General features: G+C 40.2%; 1 protein-coding gene across 3 annotated transcripts in view; it reads right to left on the bottom strand.

Annotated features, from left to right (window-relative positions):
- The window catches only part of LOC108037952 (putative neural-cadherin 2), a 93,675-nt gene that overhangs the window by 4,194 nt on the left and 64,764 nt on the right, over positions 1–24,717 (bottom strand). For all 3 annotated transcript variants that reach the window (XM_044459594.1, XM_044459596.1, XM_044459595.1), the window contains exons 4-11: positions 19,720–19,835; positions 18,036–18,200; positions 14,980–15,117; positions 11,168–11,588; positions 9,808–10,716; positions 5,595–7,920; positions 4,744–4,914; positions 2,246–2,487 (exon numbers count right to left, since the gene is read on the bottom strand). In XM_044459594.1, coding sequence (XP_044315529.1) covers positions 2,246–2,487; positions 4,744–4,914; positions 5,595–7,920; positions 9,808–10,716; positions 11,168–11,588; positions 14,980–15,117; positions 18,036–18,200; positions 19,720–19,835 — 4,488 coding nt within the window. The remainder of the gene's footprint in view (positions 1–2,245; positions 2,488–4,743; positions 4,915–5,594; positions 7,921–9,807; positions 10,717–11,167; positions 11,589–14,979; positions 15,118–18,035; positions 18,201–19,719; positions 19,836–24,717) is intronic.

Raw genomic sequence — 24,717 nt, 5'->3', positions numbered from 1 at the left:
AATAAATGTTTTGTGCCTGAGAGAAGTTATGAATTGAATTATCCGTTGAAACGTGCTTAAAAATCCAACTATGGAACATAGCACCAAACTCAATTATTGACCTAACCAAAGCGTTAGTTCAATTTGCACTAAAAATACTTTCTCAAAGCGCATTTTAAAGTCTGTTACCTGGGATAAAGCTCAAAATATTTTGCTAAGCAGGCCAGGGCCAACTGTTCATTCATCAACCTTTAATCAACATTACCTCCGACCAGGAAAATAAAATAAGAAGCAGCCCGAAAAACTGCACAACAGCCAGAGGAGAACATGAACTAACCTACATAAAAACTAGCAAAAACAAAGGCAAAAATATCCTGTAAGATGAACAATGCCGGACCGAAAGCTCTTTAACGGCCTTTGTTTGCACTTAACTATACAGGACGAAGGACCCTGGCAAATATCTTGTTGCTGGCCTGAACTTGCTGACCAGGTCAGCTCATCAAGGCGAGGGGACTTTGTAGTTGCTCCACTTGGACACTTGAAACTTTATGCTAAAATACAGTTCAGCGATTCACAGATTACACAGCAGCCGCTCCGCAGACAGGACATGAAGGAGCGTTGACTGTAAATAATGTTAGATAATTATTTAGTTTGCTTATACACCATCACTCCCACCTCCCCCTGTCCAATCTTAACGCCACTTTAGGGCGAATCAACACAAACCGAAGACAAGACTGCTGCTGTCAGATTTTATGTTTCGGCTCCTGAGATATTTTCACATCATAAAAAAAGGAGGAGATGAAAGTACTTTTGTGCGGACGGCTCGTCGTTTATTTATTGCGCCTATTTTGCGGTTTAGCGGTTTTATGGCCACTTCCAGTCTTTGTTTTTCCGCCCTCAGCCAACTGTGTAATTATCTGCCTTAGCAGCGACTAATTAGCTTACGCTTTTGTCTTTTGTTGTTGTCTCAGCTGCAACTTTGGCGCAAGTACTCATTAAAGTTGGCCCGCCGGCCGGATAAATCAGCGTCACTTTTAAATATGGCCAAAAATAAATGGCCTACAGTGTGCTACTAGAGGCATATAAAACCAATCTGGAGCGGGGCGAAAATGCTGCGCTAATTGAAAATCCCTTCAAATCCCAGTCGAGCCGGCGAAACGAAAATAGATTGTCGCGCATTGCGTGAGAGAAAACGCATTTGCATGGGCTGGCAGCAAATAGAGGAAGGGAAAAACAACCAAATGACCAAAGCCACTTAACACTCGTTCGCAAAATCCATTAAGTGCTCAGAATTTTGCTGAAATTTTATTCCATTTTCTGCGATTTTTTCAAGCAATAAAATGGCCCTAATTGGCTTAGGCAATGTAGTAAATGCCCAACCAACCAAAAATAGTACGAAGCTAAGTGGTTTTTATGGAAGAGTTTTCAATATAGGTAAAATCATATTTTTTTCAATATGTTATTTATTTATATTAATCTTTTATTTATAAATATTTATTGATTTATCAAAGCTTTAACTTTTGAACTAAGTACCCTTGAGGATTACTATTTATAAGAGCATTACAATACATTCAAATTTTATAATGTTAGAAAAAAAATGGTTTACAGATTTTTTAGGCATTTAATTAGTCACATTTCTCTATTATGGAATTTTACTGGCTTATAATATAAACAGACCAATTAAAATTAAAACAATTTTAAATCCCTGTGAATCTTGAATGGTTAAAGTTTATGTTTAATTATTGCTGCTATTTGTACAACTATTCCTGCAGACAACATGTAAACTTTTCTCTTCCTTTTTCCTAAGCTTAATTAGCCGCTATGCTAATATTTTTGTCCTCTTTTTTTTTAGACTAAACCAACAAATTGCCCCTGTCTGGGCATAAAAAAGTTACAAAAATAAAGCAAAGGATACAAGATTTGTTGCCACTTTATGCTGTTGAAACTGCATGGGTCTCTCCATGTTAACCCCTTACATTTTTTATTTTGTTTTTTAACCCCCTTACACACACACGGTGGCGACTGTCCAAACAGATGTCGGTGTCGTTATACTTTTTTTTTGCTTTTTTGGGGAGGTGGTTTCTCCACCAGCAAATTGCATTTACATGGAAAAAGAGAGGGACTTGAGAAGGAAGCAATGTTGCTGCTTAAGCCGCTTAATTGTCACACATGAATGGGACATTTTTGGGAGGAGCTTAGCGACAGTCGGCAGTCGGCGGGGGGCTCTTTGAATGTATCTTCAGTTGCGGTCGCCACTCGTACTTACTCAGTATGATAATCAGGCAGACGAATATCGCCCCCAGGGCTCCCATGCTCAACTTCAGCCGTTGGCCCTCCTGCACCAGCTCGCAGTTTTCGCCCCAATAGCCCTCCGGGCAAATGCAGCGATACCGCAGGCGGGGCTCCAGATTGATGCAGGTGGCTCCGTTCAGGCAGGGCAGGTCCAGGCACTCGTTCCTGTCCACACAGCCCTTGGTGTCCGAGGACATGATGCGACCCTCGCTGCAGCTGAAACGAGAAATCGGAGAACGCGGGAGTTATTACGAATTCGGAGGCGATTACGGCTCGCGAACCAAAATGTATGCTGCCACAAAGATTTCCTTAATGCTCTTTGCCCCTACAATCGGGGAAAATAAACCATATAAAACAGTATGTGTAAATTTTAAGTAATCAAAGGCGATTAATGGAAGGGGCAGCAATGTATGTGGCCACACACATTTCTCTATATTTGCTTTTCAATACACTCATGAAAATTTGGCAAAATAGGGAAATAGGGAAATAGGGGAGAAAACGAAATATTTTTTGTTTAATAAAAACTAAAACCAGTAAAATTCAAGGCCAAAAAAAAACAAAAAAATTATTTTTTGACGAAACGTTTGGGTAAAAAGGAAAGCCGCATTTTGTAGTTTTACATTTCAAAATAATTTCAAAATTAAGCACTTCCTAAAAGTATCAGTTTTTACAATGAATTGTTTCGTGTGTATGTACCTACTTTAGTTCTCTAAATTTTTTGTTCCGAAATGCAAACTTTTTTATTTTGGCACAAAGTTGTGCAACCCAGGGATAGAATAATTCCCCCATGAGTTGGGCCCCTCAAATATTTTGCGAAGCGCATTAAGGGCGTGAAGCTTTGGTTAGAAGAGAATCCCTGGACAAAACAGCGATGGGGAAGTTAAAGCTTTAAGCGCGGAAACAAGCCATATTTTACATTTCGCACACTTTGAGCATTTAAATTGAAGTCACTGCGAGTATTCCAATTGGGGACAGCTCCTTGTCCGACATCTTCAGTGTCCCAAGTCCTGAGTGAGTGACACAAATTCCAGCAGAGCACTGCGTTAACTGCTGCCCACAACTGGCAACGAAATTGAGGCTAAAGTAAGCATAATTTATGACACGTCGCCACCTGAAGGCGAGGCGTGTGCCACTATTTAAATTTATCTTAAAAGAAAGAAGACCGCAAGGAGGCGAGCCCGGCGAACACGTGTTTTGGAAGCAGCAGGCCCAGATGTTCCCGTTCCCAAAAGCAAATGGAGCGAGAAGCTCACAGCTGGGGGTGCTTAGTCTTCCCAGGAGGATGGAGGGGAGGGGGTAGCGGCCAGGACATGATGCAGTGCCAGATTGGGTGTCCTTGCTGCCTGTCGTCGGCTCTCGAATGGAGTCACTCCGCAAAACTAATGATGTGGAAAATGTGCTCTGCTCTCGAGCCAGAGAACTGCCATTGCCACCGCCACGACGACCCATCATCGATGAGGTGTTGCAGAGCAGAAGCTCTAGGATCAGGAGTCGTGCCCCAGATTCCCGGCCAGGCAAATGTAGATATTTCCATGTGCAAACACTCGGAAAAAGTACATTTATTCAAGCAATATAGTTTAGAACGGTGAAAATTATTTCTAAGTCTCGGAATTGGTTTTCCAGGTATTTTATGTACTTATATTTATGTATATTTAAGTACAAGAATATTATTTTCAAGAGTTGATGCCCACAAAATACCATTAACAAAGAATGTATAAGTCCATTTAAACTTCTGTGTGCCAAAACGTTTATCTTAAAGAAAGAAATTGTAGTTAAAGAACATTGATTAAAGTTTAAAAAAGGTCTTTTATAATAATTTACTTTCAATGTTATTTGTAGAATTTTGTCTTTAATAATTTTGTTTTTAAATAATTAGTTTAACTTTCTAAAATTTAATCAAATTTAATTTGTATATTGTTTTTATGTTTGTTGTGTTTTTAATTTATATTGTCTTGCTCCGAACATCTTGGTTATATTTTTCTAAGTGAAACCTTCTATTTCTGCGGTGACTGGCCTTGCATGAGCAAAGGAAGACAGGCAATGACAATAATATCATATTATTTGTTTTGCATTCGGAGTCAATTTGCTGTTTGTCATTGTCTGAGTGCCCGAAGCTGGAAAATGGCAGGGAGTCTCTCTCGGAAATGTGTACCTAACTTCAGGTCGCATTCCACTTAATGGCATTCTGATACATAAATTGATGTTTGCAACTGAGAGCTTCCTTTTCATATAGCCCACATATTTACAAATGTTTAAATAATCCAACTTTTGTCTAAGAAGTATTTCAATTCTACCTATCGTGATACAATTAACTTATTTGAAACTGGCATTTTCCCCAATTTAATTAAACCTTTTGGCTTGCCTTCAAAGGCAAACAAAAGGGACTGTAATTAAATCGAAAGCCCAATAAATTACTATGCACCGCTCACAAAGGAAGTGGCCAGGAAGTGAAAATGAAAAAGGTATACTTACGTGCACTCGTATTCGTTCCACAAGTCGACGCAATCAAAGGGATCCGGGCAGATGACATTCGAGCAGGGCCTATTCGAGGGGCAGTTGCGTTCCAGATTGCGGGCCATCGTCGCCTGGCCCCACTGGGTGCCGTTCATGGCGGGGGGCAGGGGCAGGTGCTTCCCGTCCAGCCTGCAGGCGGAAAAGGGGGCGGGAAAGGGGAAAATTATGCATGAATGCCAGCGATCGAAGTGCACTAAAAATGTGTCCTTTTCCTGTTGGCTTTGATTAGGTGGTAGCACTTGTACTAACTAAAATGGCATAGAACTTTAAGAACTTTTCTTTCGATGTCTGAAACAAAATACTTTATTGGGAAGGTATTCAATTTATTTGACATTAACTAAATAAATTTATTATTGTGCCTCACACAAACATTATTGCAAACAAATCCGTTGACTAATTACCCTTATGGTTACAAAATTAATTAAAATAAATTTTTTGTATTCATTAATAAGAAAAATGAATATTAATGTTTAAAAATGATTTCCTTAATTTATTTTTAAATATATTGCTAACATTTCTTTTTTAGTATTTTTGTCGTAAATAAAATATTTTTTTTCTAAGGTGTTTAAAAAACAGTCTTTTTTAAAAAGCTGAAATTCGAATAAGTAATTATAAATGTTTTAAAAATTTTTTTAAACTTTATGTTATATTTAAAAAAATTTAAGGGTAGGTTCTAAGGAACAATACAACCAGAAACTGATACTGAAATAAATTATTGAAGAAAGCCTATTTATGTCTACATTTTTTTCTAAAATAGTACAAAAGTGTAACCCGTAGCCAAGAAGGACCAAACTAGAATTAGCCCTCACCTGATGTCGTCCAAGCAGCTCCTTTGAAAGTCGGCCTGCACCTCGAAGGTCTTGATGCCCGTATACTCGGCCTTGCCGCCCGCATAGACGCCCTCCTGTTTGTCGATGGTGAGCCACTGGTGGCCGGTGAAGTGGAAGGACTCGTTGTACCGCCTCGACTCCCCGCCGTCCAGTTCCATCAAGGCGGCCGATCCGTAGCGACTGATGCGAATCACATGCCACTGGCCGTCGTTCACGGCGATTGCGGTCAGAGTCAGCAGTTGTTCCTCGTTCCTCAGCGAGTTCAGGTTGTAGCGAAACTGCAGGTGACCTCGGCGGAGTTCCAGGATGGCGTACTCCCTGTGATGCTGATCACTAACCCGGAAAAGTTCGCCACCCTGCTCGCGAGTTCGAAATCTAAGCTGCAGTTGTGTGGAAAATCGATCCGGCTCGAAGCTGAGGGCGAATTTCACATAACTCTGAGCCTTGAAGGTCGTTGGAATGGTGGGCACATTGCAGCCCGGTCCCATCCAACCCGGCTGGCAATGGCACTTGGCCTGGACCAAACTGGCCACACAATTGCCATGCTCCCAACAACGAGCCGTGTGTTCGGTTTTCAGGCAAACCTCATCGGTTTGCGGACAGGCGGGAAAACTATTCCGGGCCAAGGCCGGAAAAGCCAAGTCATAGTGCTCGGAATTGTGGATAACATTGCGGATGCAACCATCGAATCCCTTGGAACTGAAGGCATACTGCCAATTGTACAGCGTTTGATCGAAGTGCTGCCGATAGAGTCCACCCAATTGAAGGGGTTGATTCAGATTTAGGGACTCCGAAAATGGCGGAATTTGTCCTCTCGCCTGGCACGCATTGTCATCGAATTCCGGCGGAGTGCCATCCTCCATTTCGGAAACGAGGGCAGTGCGACAAAAGTCCACCACCATCCGGACATTCTCGGAGTCCCAGAAAATATCCAAACGATGCCAGACACCGTCATCCATGGTCTTCTTCGTTTTTGCCCTCAGTTCCAGGGTGCCGGAACCGAAATCGATGAGGAGACGCGGATAGCCCTGTTCCAGTTCGATGGCTATGAAGTCACTGACCACGGCTTCTCCAGGTTTTGGTGGCACGATGGGTCCATTGTAGAGTATCAAGCCATCTGCTGCACGCGTGATGAACTCCAAACTGAGATGGGACTCCTGGCATTGTTGCAGCGGAGGATACCAGGCCCAACCATTGCCGCGAAAACTCCGAGTGGACTGCTGACATCGAGGACCATTGTATCCCAATGGGCAGGCCACACACTTGGGGCCATTTCGGGTCTCCACACAGCGACCCCCATTGTAGCACAGATGGGATCGGCAATTGTGATCCTGATTGGTGAAGTTCCTGGCCCGGCAAACACACTGGGCACTAATCTCCAAGCGAACGCCCACCAAGGCGGTGCGATTCACACTAACCGTGTAGGGTTTCTTGCCCAACTCCACTTTGGATGTACACGAACTGGAACCACACTTTCCCTTGCCTTCGTGCAAGCACTCATTGATATTAACCATGGTGATATTTAGGCCCACATCCTTTTCAATCTCTTCACGATGCATTTGCACAACACCATTCAAGCGAACTGCCTTGAAATATGGTTGCTGAGTGGCAGATCTGGCTGCAAAGTGAACATCGGTTAGGGGATATGGAGAACCCTCCTTCAGTTGCACACTAAATACGTCCACATTATCTCGATCTGTGTATAGCAATTCGGCCAACTTGTTGCGGAACCTCTCCAGTTTAGAGGGTTCCACTTGATTTTTAACTGGGTTCCAGGTTCTCACGAAATCCTCATCTGTTATGTGGGCCAATCGCATGGAACCCGCTTGCTGCACCGCCTCTGTTGTTATGTCGCGCACTGTAACGCTTAGATTGGCGGGGATATCCTCCTGACCGTGTTCCCTGTCGTATACCTTGAATTTGAGCTGATAGCGACCTCTTCTGGTCCCCGCTCTCATCGTTAGAATTCCAGTATCCGTGTCGAGCTTAAATCTCTGATGTTCCTGAACCTCCCAGTAGTATTTCTTATCCGGAACATCCCAATCGTCGGGATCGTTAACGTAGACCCTGCCTATCTGCGTATCCTGCGACTGTCCTTGGTAGTTATACACCAGAACCGATTTGCTGCCCGGCTGCATTTTATTATCATTTACATCGCCAATTGTCACAGTTAGTGTACTAGTGCCCGTCATCGCAGGAGCTCCATTATCCTTGATCTCGATGGGAATGGCATAGCTCTTTTGGACTTCGCGATCAAAAGGACGAAGGGATGAGATGATGGCCACCCCATTTCCATTGTCACCTCCTGAAAAGAGAAAGGTATTTGGTTTTAATCAATTTATTTACTATATTATATATATATATATTTTATATTTATATTTTTAAATTTATTTTTACTTTTTGCATTCCAAGAGTATAAATCAATAAAAATGCTATCGATTTTTAAATCAATCCACTCCAATCCTAGTCAGTGCGAATCTGCTTCACTGCTTTTGGCCAGGCTAACCGGAAAACGCTAAAATCAAACAACTTGCAATTCGAAACCGAACCACTTCCACTCTGCTCTACGGCACTCCAACCAATTCAGTTCATTCATTCAAGGCAATTGCCACACAATCAAAGTCGAAATCAAACGCTAAACCAAACTGTGTTTGCATAGTAATGGTGATTGAATTATGTTTCAGACAATCAGCATCATCAGCATTGTTTGTGCCACAAAGTTGGTAACCGAAAAAACACAGTAAAAGCCAACTGCAGGGATAGATAGAGGAGTTGGTCGGAAAGAGCCGGAGACACAGAGCAACAGAAAAGCGGTGGAACTGTGGACAGAACCAAGCCTCGGGGCATCATCTCGGTCGATGCAGTTGACCATGTCCGGCCGGCTTTTGTTTTCATTGCGATTTGGTGTTTTCCTTTCAGGGACTCTCCCTAAGAGTATATGCACGAAATAAAGGCTTTCGGTTTAAGCTACATTTTCTGGGAATTTTTGTTTGTCCGATTATTATCTATTTAGTCAAATCAAATTTAATAAACTTTATGTTTATGTATTAGGAGCTGTCTAAAAAATGGTATGCTTATTAATACTTTAAAATAGCTCAAAAATAAATATATATTTAAAAGGAAACTAAGACTATGTATATTTTTAAATACCTTAGTTTTTGCTGAAAATAAATAGATGAGAAGTGTAAATGTAGTCAGCTTGAAAATAGAACTCCACTCTCAAACTTGATTTTGAATTTTTTTCTCTGCTCTTCTCTTTTGTAAAATGGAAATTGGTCTACACTTTTTGTGTAGCCATTGTTGGGAGTTATTTGAAACAAAAGCCCTGAACAAAAAGCCGAAAAAGAAGAAAAACTTTCGAGAGAACCCCAATAAAATCGATCAAATGAAAGAAAATTTGAGGTGTCACTTGAATGCTGTCGCTGACATTGACAGCAAGTTTTTCAATTTTCTCTACCAGTTTTTCTGCTTTGCCAGTTTGAATTTCAGGGCTCATTTCTCTTTTGTATTTGTGTGTCCCTCTGTTTTAGGGACCATCCTCATTGATGTGTTTTTATCACTTTCTGCTCCTTTTTTTTTGTAATTTTTTGTCGACCTGGCACGTGTTTGAGTTTCAAGTATCTCTCCAGTAAACGAATTTGTGACCCAAAAGCCCTTCGGGGTATCAATATAAATAATTGATTTTCAAATGCAGAATTAATTATTCGCCCATAAACAAATTCAAAGTCTAAATAAATAAAAAATAGTTCGGCTATTCGCTTGATATTAATTTGCATAATTACTTAAATGAGATGCGTAATTGGTATAAATGGCTGCGACATATCTCATTGAATACATTTTTAATCAAGCAAATGCATTAAATATGTTCAGCATTTTATTTTGTAATTTTTCCAAGTGTTGGCGATTATTTCCCAAAGTGACAGATGTTGGGCTTAGTGAGCGTTTAAATATATATTTTGCATCATTAATTATGCAATGCGCTTTGCCCTCGGCTATAGTTTCTATTTGTGTATGCGATTGCGATTAACATTCAACTATTTTTTATTAGTACCAGTAGTTGAGCTATAGCCACTGGTAATGGAGTTAAAATTATTGAATTTAATTTGTATTTTGAATAATTAAATGTTCGTTAAACTGCTATTTTTAATACTTAAATGTTCGTTAAACTTTTGTACAAAATGATTGTACTTACTGCGATCGTATTCCACCTTAAAGCCCGCTCTTATTTCATCGCTGGCCAAGGGATCCAGTCGAAAAGTGAAGGGTCCTCCATTTCCTCTTAGCCGATCATCTGCATCCTTGGCTGCCACCTCCAGAATTTTCTTACCAGACACATTTTCCGGCAATGTGGGCTTGTAGTCCTGGGCAAAGGTCGGTGCATTATCGTTCACATCCTTGACTATCACGGTTAGAGTTGCAGTTGCAGTTCGAGCAGGGTTGCCATCGTCAATAGCGAGTATTTGGATGTGATGTCGATCCAGGGTTTCCCTATCCAATGGTCTTTGTATGCTAACCGCTCCCTTGTCACTGATGGCAAACTGTCTTCTGCGATTTGTGGAGCGAACTATTTTGTAAATCACTTTGGAGTGACCACCTTGATCCGCATCGGCGGCCTTGAATTGCTCCAAAACAGTGCCCACTTTCGTATCTTCATAGATGGAGACTTCGATGTGCTCTCGATCGAATTTCGGAACATTATCGTTGATATCTCGCAGTTTCACAACCACCCAGGAGTAGGCCACATGATACTTATCACTTCCACTGGGTCCATCCTCGCCTTTATCGTTGACCTGAATGCGAAAGCGGAAGCCACTACTTTGCAGCGGATCCTCGTAGTCCAGTGGCTGAATGATTTTCAGCGAGCCCGTGCCATCGCCATTCCGCACCATCGCAAACTTATCCGCCCCGAAACCACTATTCGACACCACCTTGTACTGGAAGGTGTTCGTCTCGTCCTCATCCTGAACGGTCACCGTGAGAATGGGCGTCTCCGGGATGTAAGTGCCATTCGTTTCGTCCACCTCGGTGAACCACTCGTCCTTGGTGAACTGCGGCGGCATGTCGTTGAGGTCCTTGACGCGAATCGAGGCGGTGCCCGTGCCTGCGATATTGGACAGTAAACAGAACAGACAGAGTGCATCAGATGGGTGTCGATTAAACACAGATGCAGTGGCAGAAATTAGGGGAATGACTGGGATAAAATTTAATTTATCTTCATGATATACTAGCTGCCCATACAATGTTCTGTTTTTTTATTTATACACCTTTTTCTGATTCTGGGACAGTTCTTATTGCCTTTATTCAATTGATTTTATAGCCCTAATCAAAAATGCTACTAAAATATAATTAAACCGTTTCTTAGCATTTAATGAGTTTATTTCAAAGCCAAATCTATTAATAGCCACAGACATCTTATGTCAATCGGATGAGGTAATGCGTGCTTGGATTCAAATGCTGCCTGCTAGGCATATGAAATTCCTGGGAAACCATATATTAACAACGCCCACAGCATAGATAAACTGACTGAGTTCAGTTGTATTTATTTCACTCACCTTTGAGTCCGCCGCCGTCCATCGCAACCACCTGGATGGAGTAGTCGGGCGTTCGCTCCCTGTCCAGACAGCAGACTGCAGTCCGGATGAGTCCCGTCTCCGGTTGGATTTCGAAGATGGGCGCCCCCGTCTCCTCCTCGATTACGTTCTTCTCAATCGAGTAGATCAGCTTGGCATTGGTGCTCTCGTTGGGATCGTCGTAGTCGACGGCGGACATGGTCATCACCGAACTGCCGGCGGTGCCGTTCTCCGTTACGTTTCCAAAGTAGATGCCCTGCGGAAACTGCGGCGCATTGTCGTTGATGTCCTTCAGGTTGACCTGGATGTCCGCGTAGCCCACCAGGCCCTCGCCGCCCTCGTCCTGGGCGAATACTGTGAAGCGCCACTGTGGCCTGCCATTGGGCTGATCACGGTCCAGGGGCTGTGGATTCCAAGTTACACACGAAATATTGAGTATGGAAATAGTTACAAATAAATACAAGACAAATCCAATTTCAAGTCACAATTCGCTCGCAGTAAAGTTATCGTTTTGTTATAAATATTCCAAAAGATTTAAGTTCCAAACTGTTTCGAATTCAAAATAATATTTTTTCTAACAGCGTTATTTTAAAAGCGTTCATAACATTTGTAGCTATATATAAAAATAACAAATATAATTTTAAAAAATTAAAAAAAATTAGACTATTGAAAAGCTGTTTATTTTGCAACATTAGAAATCAAATAAATATTATTTCGCTTATTAAGTAAAATCAAGTCTTAAATAATATTCTCCATGAAAATTGTCTTTCTGTACATTTCTATGCTTATTCAATTAAATTGTGTTACCTAAATTTAAAAACAAAATATTTTCATAAAAATAAAGCAATTGATTTTTGAGATTTTTATTTGAGTTCCTTAGGCCAACTCAATTTCTTAGAGTGTAAAAAGGATTTGATTTGGCAGCTGTTTGTTTGTTTGCAAATTATTTGATGCCCTTCGGTAAACTGTAACTGAGTCTGAGTCTTAGACCTTGGAAACCCCTGAGCCCTTGGCCATGGATTGCTGTTTGTTTCTGACCTGGCTTTGATGGCATTGCGGTGGTAGGTAGTCTTATACACAAGTCTGTTATTAGATTTCTCATTAAATGAGTTATCCACACGAGATTGCATTGGCAATGACAAAATAAAAGCCATCAATTCGATTGAGACGTCCTCCAGTATTCGTTCGATTTGCTTGTGTTTGCCAATGTGTTGGCCCTGTCAACCTTTTAGTTGTGGCCTGGCTTTGGTCCTATTCAAATTGCCCTTAAACATTGCTGGCTCAGCTAATGCATATAGTATTATACCTTAACGAAATGTATTCAATGTGTTGGCATCTGTGGTCTTTCTGAAGGACAATTTGCTTTACGATGAATTAATTCTGTAGTCTTATTGAAGTAAATGAAAGCTTAGTTTTGCATTTAGTCTAAAGACACACGAAATGTGTTGGTGTTGCTAAAATAAAGACTTGAACAACTTCACGTGTTATTTCTAAGAGAATATTAAAGTGCTCAAGAAGATATTGGAATAAGTATAATAGGAAGTCGAAGTTTTACCAGATTACTTTTACCAAATATTGTTTGTCTTTCAGTATATAAAACTTTACTTATTTATGTTTTGATATTTATTACTCTGCACAAAGTTATATTTTTCCTTTTTAATTATTTTTAAAGATTTTTAAAGACAACTATGGATCCTAAAAGTAGTTTTGACCCATATAATGCCTTTCGTTTCCTACCCCTTTATTTGAACCACACTAGATAACCAATTCGATTGCAATTCGCTCAGCTGTAGGCAAATAAACTTTAAAACCCCGTTCGCTCAATTAAAGCGGTGGAAAAAATGGTTTTACTGCCACGTGACACGTAATGCAATCGCAATTACAAATTAAATGCCGTCAGGCAACCGGCAAGTGGCATCCGCCTGACGAAGAAGACCCCAACCTCAGAACCCTTTTTTTTCCAAGCCCCATTTTCCCGCCTGATTTTACACACAATTTTATGCGAGGCGACCGCGCCACCAATAACGAACGACGAACGTCATTTACATGTGGTCGGTTGTAGAGCGTCAAAACCACAAATGCCACATGCTGTCGCCGAACCCCTCCCACTACCACCCACCACCCATCGCCCACTGCCCCTCTCAACCTGTTCACCCACTTTCAACCCTATCGCATCAGCAAACTGCCCTTTCCGCCAGCAACAAAACAAATAAAGCCAACCGCCACTGGCAACATTTGAACATTTTATGCAGAATGCGAATCGAAGTGGTGTTTTTTGAGGCCCGTGCTTTGAAATGCTCGTGGAGGTCCATTAGTGTTGAAAACTATTTTACAGCTAAATTACGGATTTCCTTAAAGTATAAAAAGTTTGTGTAAATGGATATTTATTTCCTCTACTATAATTTTTTAAAAGCAGTTTTAAAAAAGTTCAACCATTTTTGCGCTGGAGTAAAAATGTAGGCTGTAATATTAAAAATTATATTGTTTATGTTATTGAAATAATATATATTTTACTTTAAAAAGATATAATACCTATATGGAAGCATCGAAAACATTTAGTTTCACTGATATAATTTTCAATAAATTGTGTCCATGCAAGCGTTCTTGCCCATTACTACATGATCAATATAAGAATAAGATTTGAAGTTAACATTAACTATCGTATAATCATATAATATAAATTTTAGACTACTCATATTTAGCTTTAAACCATTTATTCCTTATCCATAGTTAGCAACACTAATTTACTCTCGTTCGTTTGGTGTCACTTTGACTCGTTAGTTTTTATGGACTTTGTGTGAAATTAATTGGAGTCTATGTATCTGACAACCGAGGGTGGTAGTTTTTTGCATCTAAATGACACTATTTTTTTTTATGATCCATCTACCAGTGGGTGTGGCATTTGTGTGTGTGCGGTTTGGCACAGTTTTAAATTAATCATACGCCACCGAACCGCGTGGAAAGCTTTGCAATTTACAAAAGTCGCGCAGTCGAGGGTGGTAAGGGATGACAACAATCAGAAGCCGACAAAAAGTGTTAAATATTGAACACGTTTTCAAGCTCTTCCGGCTATGAAAAGCGTGACGCAGTGGCAAAAAGTTAAAAGCGGTGTCAAGTCGCTTAACGTTTTTTGCGGTGTTCCATAAGCTGGTTGAAAGAGTAGTTTTATCACAATAACATTGATAAAAGTAGTCTAAAAATGTCAATGACCAACATTTTTAATAAATTGCTATTATTTTTCAGACCAAATGTCATTCAAGAAAGTTAAGTAGCTTTCAGAATTTCTTTATATTCATTATTTTATTTAAAAGTAAAAATAGAAGTGATATTTTTACTACGTATAAAATGAATGCCATTTTCTAGAACCTTTTTAACACTTCATTTTTGACATGAAAGTTCACAAGGTCAACCGACCCGCATAAATTCAGGGTAGGCCCATTTCCATGCTGCAATGACCCCTTATTTTTTTTAACTGTTCACTCGTCACAAAATATAAACTGCGCCATTGTGTGAACATAAACTGTGGCTCAATTGTGAACGGCCAAAGCTCCCTGTCAAAAAAACAGCCCCCCTGTCCCGAAAATAGCCCCCCCCGGGGCTTATAGAGTACCCCCCGCGGCTGAAGTACAAACAAAAAAGTTATTTTTCTTGTTTGAATTCAGTGCCATTTGCACGGTTTGCAGTTAAGGGGCCGTCGCGAAATTTTAACTGGCTTTCATTACGCTCGTTTTACGAGGGGACTCGAAATTGGAATCTGTTTTAAAACGCCAGAAGGTGGACGTGCGCTCACTTACCTTGAGTACAAAAATATCGCCCGTCGTGCGATTTATATCAAATTTACTATTCGCTGGATTATCAGGGTCGATGCCCTGGCCAGTCAGGAAATATACAATATTTATTGGTCTATCTACATCGCCATCGGTGGCTGTGACCTGCAACGAAACGGAAAGGAGAACGAAAGGCGGTTGGTTACAAAAAGTGCATTATTCGGTGGGGATAAAGAATCAGGTTGGGGAAAGCTGGACGCTGCTTACAATATTGGGGGCTATAAATCAAATATGCAAATGAGCCAAATGCTTTAAATGTCCAATAAAGGGCAACGTGAATGTTGAAATGGGAAAAATACCGGGAGGGGCGGCTGAAAAATCTGGACGGTGGGCGTGGCTGGTATTTTTCCTTTTACCCGCCAGATTGCTTGTAAATTTATGCTTCGATTTTTTTGGTCTTCTATTTTTTGCACATTGTATTTCGACCCCTCCGCAATGGCCACAAAATACTTTCAGTGAAAAAAGAAAAGAAATGCTAATATTACAGAGATTTATGTAATTATTCAATCGGATTTGGTTTTTTTCTTTTGTTTTATTTTTATTTTGTTCGTTTTGGCCTGGGATTGGTAAATTAAATCAGCATTTAGGAGCATTTTTTTGGAATATTTGATCATAGGCAAAATGGTTATCGAGTTTGATTAGGTTCAATGAGGGGTTGGGCAATTGAATAAAATCAAATAAATGAAATACAATCTGTTAATCTGCAAACAACTTTGAGATACTTGGGAAATTTATAGAAAGTCCTTTGGAGATTTACTTGTTTTAAGCCTCTTTGCATTAATGGGAATAATAAGTGAGTTATTAAATGTTACTTCAGGCCTAGGAACAGGATGGAAACCTACAAGTTCTTGTAATCGTTTCTTAACAACAAGACACAATACATGAGCATTAAGAACAAAATGTATACACCAAAAAAATAAGTTTATAATTGTCATGTAAACTTAATAATAAATTCAGAATAAAATGTAGCTTATAATTGTCATGAAAGCATTATAGTGAATACACCAAAAAAATTAATTTATAATTGATATGTAAACATTAAAATGAGTAATTTCTAAATAAGGCATTAAAAAACTGGAAGCTTAAAATTAAATGGAAATGGACGCGAGTAAATGTTTAATTTTCAGAAAACAGTTGTTGTTTGCATGTGCTGTTTCCCTATTTATTTATTTTGAATTTTCTAATGCCCGAAACAAACTGTGTTTTTTCTTCCTGTGCAGCAAATGCAAATCTCTTTACTGATGCTGAGGACGACGGAGTAGCAAAGCCTTCAAACAGTTGTCTTGTCAATTAAAAGCAATAATTGCCTTGTTCAGCTTGTGTTTCATCTCTCCCTTTGTATCTTTTTGCCTGTGCAAAGAGGATTGTGCAAAGTATCTGTTAAAACCAAACCAGTTATGCACGATTCCTGCATGTGTGTAACCCATTTTCTATTATAATGAAAGAAAGGAGAGTTTCAGTTGACAATTACAAGCAAACTTGTAGCAATATCCTCTGGGTCCTTGGTCCATTAAATCATCGTCACGTGTTAAGTGCCTGCCATTTCCACCCATACCCATTTTCAGCAGCCATCCGCTTCCCGCTGCACATTCACAATGCGACAATTTACGTTAAATGTTGAACACAATTTGATATGACAAAAGAGTTGTCTACGTGCCATCATTGTGCCCATTATTATTGCCCCGCCCATTTCGGAGGCGGAAGCGAGCCTTCGAGCTGCGTGCCATTGTCCTCTCGGCCAGAATACACACACTCCCGGTCGCCCATTTATGGCCATAATTCAACGCCCTTGCCACCAAAAACCCACCCACAGAAGCCTCGCAAGTGCAGCGCTTTACATAAAAATATTTACATTTCATTTTCCAAACGCAGAAATCAATTTGGGTCCAAAGGTGTCGGCGACAGCAAACGCATTCCATTCAGCTTGTATCTTCACAAATAAGGACAAAAATATACATATAAAAATATCGGCCATAATGGGACCTGCCGTGACAATGCTTCTCCGTTCGCACTTTGGCCTCCCATAAATGTGTAATTAAAAATTCGCCTTCTTTTTTCCCCGTTTCTTGTTTATTGGTTGCGGCTACGCCCGCTGAGCTGTGCAATTTTAATTTGTATTTAATATTTAAAAAAAACGAAACAAGTGGGAATTAATGGAATGCTCTTCAATATATTTAAAGGTAAATAAAATAAATGGAAGTTTTGTGGTTTTATGAGTTAACTTTCGTCTGGCAATGAATATTTCAAAAAATTGAATTGTAATTTATTTACAGCCCCCTTAAAAAAAAATATATCATTAATTTCACTGCTTTGATTTTAACTAATGTATGTATATTAAGGGAATAAAAATGTATGTTTTCCTATCATTCCTTGCTGTTTTTTCCAACTTTCGTATTTACCATATATAAATGGCCGTTTCCTTAATGCATCCGTTAAAGTGTATTCAAATTTTGATGTGGTCATAAACTTGCCTTCCTCTACACTGGCTTTCATGTTGGCAAATGATGTCGGGAATAAAAGTCGCTTGTACAGATATGTACAGATGTATGTATATATAAGTATATGATTTATATGTATATATTTCGTTCACATGGAGTTGATGAATGTATTTGCGTATGTGGGCGCATTTTACTGCCATTGCGTAACTATCACGTTATTATTAATGAATGAGTATTTATTTGTATTTACGCCCGAATAGCTCCACGCGAATGAAGAACTTTTCCCTCCACTTTTTCCCACTTTTCCTTTTTTTTTCCCAGACACATTCTGCGTGGTATCCGTTCGCCACTTGAGTTTGCAGCCTGTTGTTTGCCTTTGGCCTTGCCATTCTCCTTTTGTATTGTTAAGTTTTTGGCTTTTTATGTAAATTACGTGTATTGTATGTATTGTTTTCGGTTCGTGTTTCTTTTTTGCTTGTGATGCTCATGCAGCAGCCGAGTTTCAATATTTACATTGTTGAAAGCCAATAAGGCGATAAATGGTGCCCGGAAAAGGCGGACAAAGTTTTTGTGCTGAAAACTAACCTGCAGTATGCGTTTGGGCAGATTGCGATCGTCTTCCTCAGTGATTTGTGTGCGATATGTTTGACGATCGAATACGGGTGGATTATCGTTGACATCGCGAACGTTGATCACAACGGTGGTGTAGTTGTTTTTGCGATTTCGTGTCGCCTCCAGCCGCAGTTCATACTGTAAGTATAGTATATTAAATATATTAATATATTTTATAAAATATAACAAAGATAACATAAACAATTATTAAACTAAACGCATTTAAATAAAATGTCCAACTACAAACCAAACCGTATTTAAGTTTTGTAAATTAAGCCTTTCATACCATAAACTGTTAATGCAGCAAAGTGAATAACCAAATAACTTTTTACCTAATCCAGCAAAAACGTTTCAAAAGTTAAAAATACGTTTATGGATATTTCCAGCGGAAATTTTAGAAAAATAAAGAAACTGACAATGCTATCAGCAAAGAGATTTATTCTGGCCTGACGTTTTTAATGCGCCTGATGCCGACGAGCTGGCCAAAGTCGAGTCACAATTTGAGCAACAAAAGCCAAATTCGCATGAATGGTCAGTGAAACTTTTTCCACGGGTAGAACAAAACAAAGTGGAAAAAAGTAGAGCCAAATACGAAATTGGCAACACATGTTCCGGGTGCTGTGGCTTGTTGTTTTGGTTGTGGCACTGCCAGTGCTTGTTGCATGGTTGAGCATTGACAGCTACACGGATTTCCAGTCCTGTGGGGGAGCCCAAACAAGTTGCGTATAGGTGATGACTACGCGATGCAGGATGTTGGGGGATTTCTACATATATGTTCATCTTGCACTCAGAAAAAATTAACAAAAATTAAATTTAAATTCTTGAATAAATCAGTACGGAACGTTTTTATTATATTAAGTCTGTCTAAAACAATTGCTTTGGTACACAATTTAAATTAAAGGTAATAATATTTTTTAGAAATAATATTTAGTATCAATTTTATTAAAATAATAAATACAAATTCCTACAAAATAAAAATTTCGTATTTATTTTTTTTATCGTTATCTACAAATTATTGTTTTATAATTGAGTATTTGTCCCATCATCAGCATTTTTCTCAGTGCAAGATGGGTGCGTTAACAGCCACGTTAAAAATTCGCATTGGGAAATGTAACGACAGCTGTAGCTGTCTATATATCCCATATAACCCCCTAGCTCTCTGAGATGGAAATGCTTTCTGCATGTAAGCGAATTTTCCTTTTTTCGGATTAATTTTTTTATACGCCTCGCCTTGCCTTGTCGAAAGTTTTGCCAACTCCCCCCAAAAGTTCTGCATAGTTTTACATATTTCCACTTTTTTGTTGTTCATCGCCAAAGCATAAAAATATATAAATTATGCATGCAACACAAAGTTAGTACCTAGCAAAAAAATAGGACTAAGAAAAATGTGCATCAACTTGTAGACAAGTGGGTGCACAAAGAGAAAAATTGAAGAAATAAATTATTTATCCAGACTCTGTTTTGTGGTTAAAAAAATTTGGAAGCATTGAATAAAATAAAGTTAAGTTTAAAGAATAACTATATTTAGTATTTATCGGTTAAGTTTTTTAATAACAAATTTAAAGTAACGAAATATTTTTCTCAGTTGTATGTAGTGTCTTAGTTAAAACAAGCCTGTCAGCAGTTGTAGACAGTCCCAGAGCAGTCGACTACTTACCCTTGGCCGCGTTTCGTAGTCGAGTGGACTTGCCACGTAAATGACACCGGTGGTGTTTTGTACGGCAAAGGCATTGCCTATGTTACCGCCTGTGATCTGGTATCGAATATTCGTCGCTGCAAAGAGACAATAAGGGTATGACGTTAATAAAGATTAAAATTCACTCAAGGGGGTAATTGAGTAGGTTTTTATGGAGGTTGGAGCATACCCGGCGTATACGTAATGAAAATGAATCCAATTTCAGCCTATTAAGAATTAAAAATAAAGGCTGAAAATCACGCAAAAGACCTGGACTAACAAGATTTTTCAAGTATTATTTGCTTGTCGAGAATCTTATTAATTTGCTTAAGTTCGTTTTATTTCGAGTGTAGGTATTATGAAATAAAAGAATAGGCTAATTTGTTTACACAACAAAGGTTAGTAAGTAGCATATATTTATTTTAATAATATGAATCTAATACATTTTTTTAAACAGAATACATATATTATTTGATTTTTGCGGTCCTAAATTCAACCCATTATTGTTAATTATTTTCTTTGCTAAAATCAATAAGCTCCACCACTTTCGGTGTCATAATAATTCCCAAAGTTTCATAAAGCTTTGTTACTCAAACTCTCAAAAATAAAACACCTAGGCAACACAAGATTACCTTAACATGCCTCAAGATCAAAAAATAATGAACAAAGTCAAAGAGAAAAAAAGGCAGACAGCACGAGGCAGCAGAAATAATTAAGTTAATTAAAAAACATTTTGCACCCACGGGAGGAGGTCCTAATGTTTCAAGAGAATCCCATCAACAACAAGAATATATAATTTACCTATTTCATGTTTAAACAGCCTGCGAAAGTGTTGTCTTTGCTGGCGGAATATGGAAATGCTTTCATATGTGACAACCAGGACACATCTGAAGGGATCACGTCCGTGGCAAGTGGGGGAAAGTGCGGAGAACGGGGCTGATGTTGCCACATTGTCTGTGCATTTATGCGGAAATGTGAAAGGCAAACATTAGCGTAAATTAGCGACGCGTAAATCGCTTAACCTGCTCGACTAGATGAAGATGGAAGGGGAATGGATGAGCAGGATGTCAGGAAGCAGGAGTTTTGAGGCGTTAAAACTTGGAACCAACAGAACCACCGAACCGCGTAGACGTGTCTTTTTGCTCGCCCTGCTGAAAGACTTCCAAAAATCTACAAAGTGACCACCAAAACTAAGAAAAATAGCGAAAAGACGCTGGCAGCAATGCCATATCCCAAGGTCAACATCTCCTTGTGATTAAAACTAAATTTAAAACCGATCTAGCTAATCAAATCAATTAAAAATGTCGAACGCAAATAAAATATTAGCAAGTGCAACCGGTAAAGCCACGAAGCCAAGTCGCGATCGGCAACAAATACAACTAGACGAACGACGGCTGTCTTCTGCACGGAACAATGCTTACATTTCAATTGACTCATCGGAGGCAACAACAAAATTAACGTCACTGACCGCTACCGAAAGAGCCCGCTCACTGTCACCAGCGATTTTATGCTCAAGCAGCGCTGCCGTTACTCAGTCGTGGAGTTCACAATGCCCGTCACCTCTCTCTCTATCGATGCACCGACTACTTCGGCTTGTGCGCCCACCAGCACTGTACCCTCTCTTACTACAGCAACGTCAACGACAACAACAACTTTAACGTCTGCGGCTACCCAGTGGCCTATCTCAACACCACAAGTAAAACTTTGCTCTACTGACCCTCTTACGAATAACACTCTCGTACAGACGGGGATCGATCGGTATGTACAAATAAAAAGAAAGCTTAGTCCACAAAAAAACGCAAACTCAAATTGGCCAAAAGTACCAAAAACTTTAGGCAACACACGAACATCCGAAAACAGATTTGCCATACTTGGCGAGACCGAAGAAGACAAGGGTCAGGCGCCTCAAGTCATGAAAGCTGTAAAGCCACCGCCAATATATATTAGGAAACACAACAGTGTCGATCTGATTAATAAGCTTAAACAAGTAATCGGGCCTAACCACTTCTATATCAATACCCTAAAAAGAGGAAACATATTAGAAACAAAACTCCAGGTTAACAACGAAGACAACTTCCGTTCTGTAACAAGATATCTTGACAATGAGCTTATAAATTACTACACTTACCAACTAAAAAGTAAGAAAGGCCTACAAGTTGTACTTAAAGGTATAGAATCGACTGTTGCGGTAGCAGAAATAGCTGAAGGCCTCACTGAAAATGGCTTCGACGTTAAGCACATCGTAAACATAGTGAACAGGGATAAAATTCCCCAACCACTGTTTAAGATTGAGTTGGCCCCAGAGACGAAACCTCTAAAGAAAAATGCAGTGCATCCTATTTACAATCTGCAATATCTCCTTCACCGAAGAATCACCGTAGAGGAACCGCATAAGCGGAACGGCCCCGTACAGTGTACAAACTGCCAGGAGTTCGGGCATACAAGAACCTACTGCACCCTGCGTCCAGTTTGTGTCGCCTGTGGAGACTTGCATTGCATTGAAGCATGCCTGGGAAACAAAGAAGACCCTACTCTGAGGAAATGCAGTAATTGTGGGGAAATCATACTGCCAACTACCGGGGCTGTCCCGTCTACAAAGAACTCAAGAGCCGCCTAAATCAGAGACGCAGTAACCCACTCGCGGCTCAACACTCTGCTCAACCAAACATCTTCACCCCATCAACAACCACTCCTGGTGTCTCCTTTGCCAACGCACTCCGCTACCCTGGAATCTCACAAACATCTACCGCCCAACCTGCAGCATTGCGTCCACAGCCACCCATATCAAACCTAAATGATTTCCCGCTCTTAAGCCAAAATGGCCAAACAACAAGTCAACCTTCTACGCAGCAAAACCAAACTCTTCCCCCACAAACACTTAGCGGTCTAGAATCTACACTAGCTACTCTTGCAAACGTCATGATGACGATTCAAAGTTCCCTTCAAGAACTACTGCGAAACCAGAGCCTTCTAATGGAACTGCTGATCAAACAAAAGTCTGTATAAATGGACTCCTTAAGAATATGCTTCTGGAACGCAAACGGCGTTTCCCGGCACAAAAACGAACTCCTACAGTTCCTAAACAGCCACAATATCGATATCATGCTACTTTCTGAAACCCATCTAACTAATAAAAACTACTTCCATATCATCGGATATATATTCCACGCGACCAACCACCCGGACGGTAAAGCACACGGAGGTACCGGTATACTCATAAAACAACGCATAAAACATCATCCCTTGGAGACATTCGCTACTAACTACCTGCAGGCCACATCCCTACGTATAAACCTAATTGGCGGCCCACTTACCCTATCCGCCATATATTGCCCTCCACGTTTCAGTATTGCAGAAAATGAGTTTATGAATTTCTACAACTCACTAGGACGCTGCTTTATAGCTGCCGGTGATTATAACGCAAAGCATCCCCACTGGGGATCTCGTCTTATCAACCCCAAAGGCCGCCAATTATACAACGCTATTATCACTCCTGGTAATGCGCTTGACTTTGTCTCACCAGCTAGGCCTACATACTGGCCCACAGATCCAAATAAACAACCTGACATTATCGATTTCGCTGTTATTAGAAGAGTCTCGCACAGGCTGATAAACATAAAAACCTTAGAAGAGCTTACATCGGACCATTCGCCAGTTCTCCTCTGTCTATCTGAACAGCCGCAGCTTCTGGAACGCCCCCAACATCTAACATCAAACAAAACAAACTGGCTGAAGTACAAAAAATATGTAAGTGCACACATCGAACTTGATCCTGAAATTTCCTCTGAATCTGACATTGACAAGTCGCTTAAACACCTCACGGACGTAATGTCCTCTGCCGCCAAACATTCTACGCCAGAACCCTCATCCACAAACCCGCTAAGAACTGGACGCTCAAGTATCCAGATCGAGTCTCTCCTACTTGAAAAACGTAGACTTCGCAGAGACTGGCAGACTCATCGGTCCCCAGCTACTAAGAAAAGACTTAATGAAGCATCTCGAAAATTGTCGAAGGCCCTCTCTACCGAAAAGAACCAGGCCCAACGGGCCTACATTGCGAAACTATCCCCGACGGGTAATAAATTCCCACTATGGAGAGCGCACCCAAACATGCAGCCACCAATAGATCCCGATTGGCCAATTCGATCACAAACAGGTGCCTGGGCGCGCAGTGACGAAGAAAGGGCTAACACCTTTGCCCATCACTTGGAAAACGTCTTCAAGCCCCACCCGCCATCCAACCAATTCACTCTACCGAATGTCTCGCTAGCGTCGCCGTCCTCCCCAGTTACCCTTGAAACCAGCACAATACTTAAAGCTATTAAAGAACACATAAACCCAAAAAAGGCTCCTGGTCACGATTTTATTTCTCCAAAAATGATAATTGAATTACCTGCATGCGCAGTCAGATGCATCGCATTTATATTTAACTCAATATTGAAATGGGGCTACTTTCCTGACCAATGGAAAAAGTCTGTCATTACAATGATCCCGAAGCCAGGAAAAGACAAATCCCAGCCTTCCTCGTACCGGCCCATCAGTCTGCTCCCATGTCTATCAAAGCTATTTGAAAAACTGCTTCTTGTTCATCTAGTAACACATCTTCAAAACAACAGAACGATCCCTCTGCACCAATTCGGATTTAGGGAAAAGCATGGAACTATCGAACAGGTAAACCGCTTAACATCTGAAATTCGCACGGCTTTCGAACACAAGCAATATTGCAGTGCCTTATTTCTGGACGTATCACAGGCATTTGATCGCGTCTGGATCGACGGTCTGGTATACAAAATCAAAACCCTCCTACCGGAAAACACTCACAAGTTGCTTGAGTCATACCTCAGAAACAGAGTTTTCACCGTGAGATGTAAAACCTTTACTTCAACCATCCGTAACATCGAAGCTGGAGTACCCCAAGGAAGTGTGCTTGGACCAATCTTGTACATCCTTTACACGGCAGACATTCCAACAAGCCGCCAG

Source organism: Drosophila rhopaloa, unplaced genomic scaffold, assembly GCF_018152115.1.
Source record: "Drosophila rhopaloa isolate 14029-0021.01 unplaced genomic scaffold, ASM1815211v1 contig_2, whole genome shotgun sequence".
Lineage (NCBI taxonomy): Eukaryota > Metazoa > Arthropoda > Insecta > Diptera > Drosophilidae > Drosophila > Drosophila rhopaloa.
Note: the sequence above shows the minus strand (reverse complement) of the source record. Positions and strands in the feature narration are given on the sequence as shown.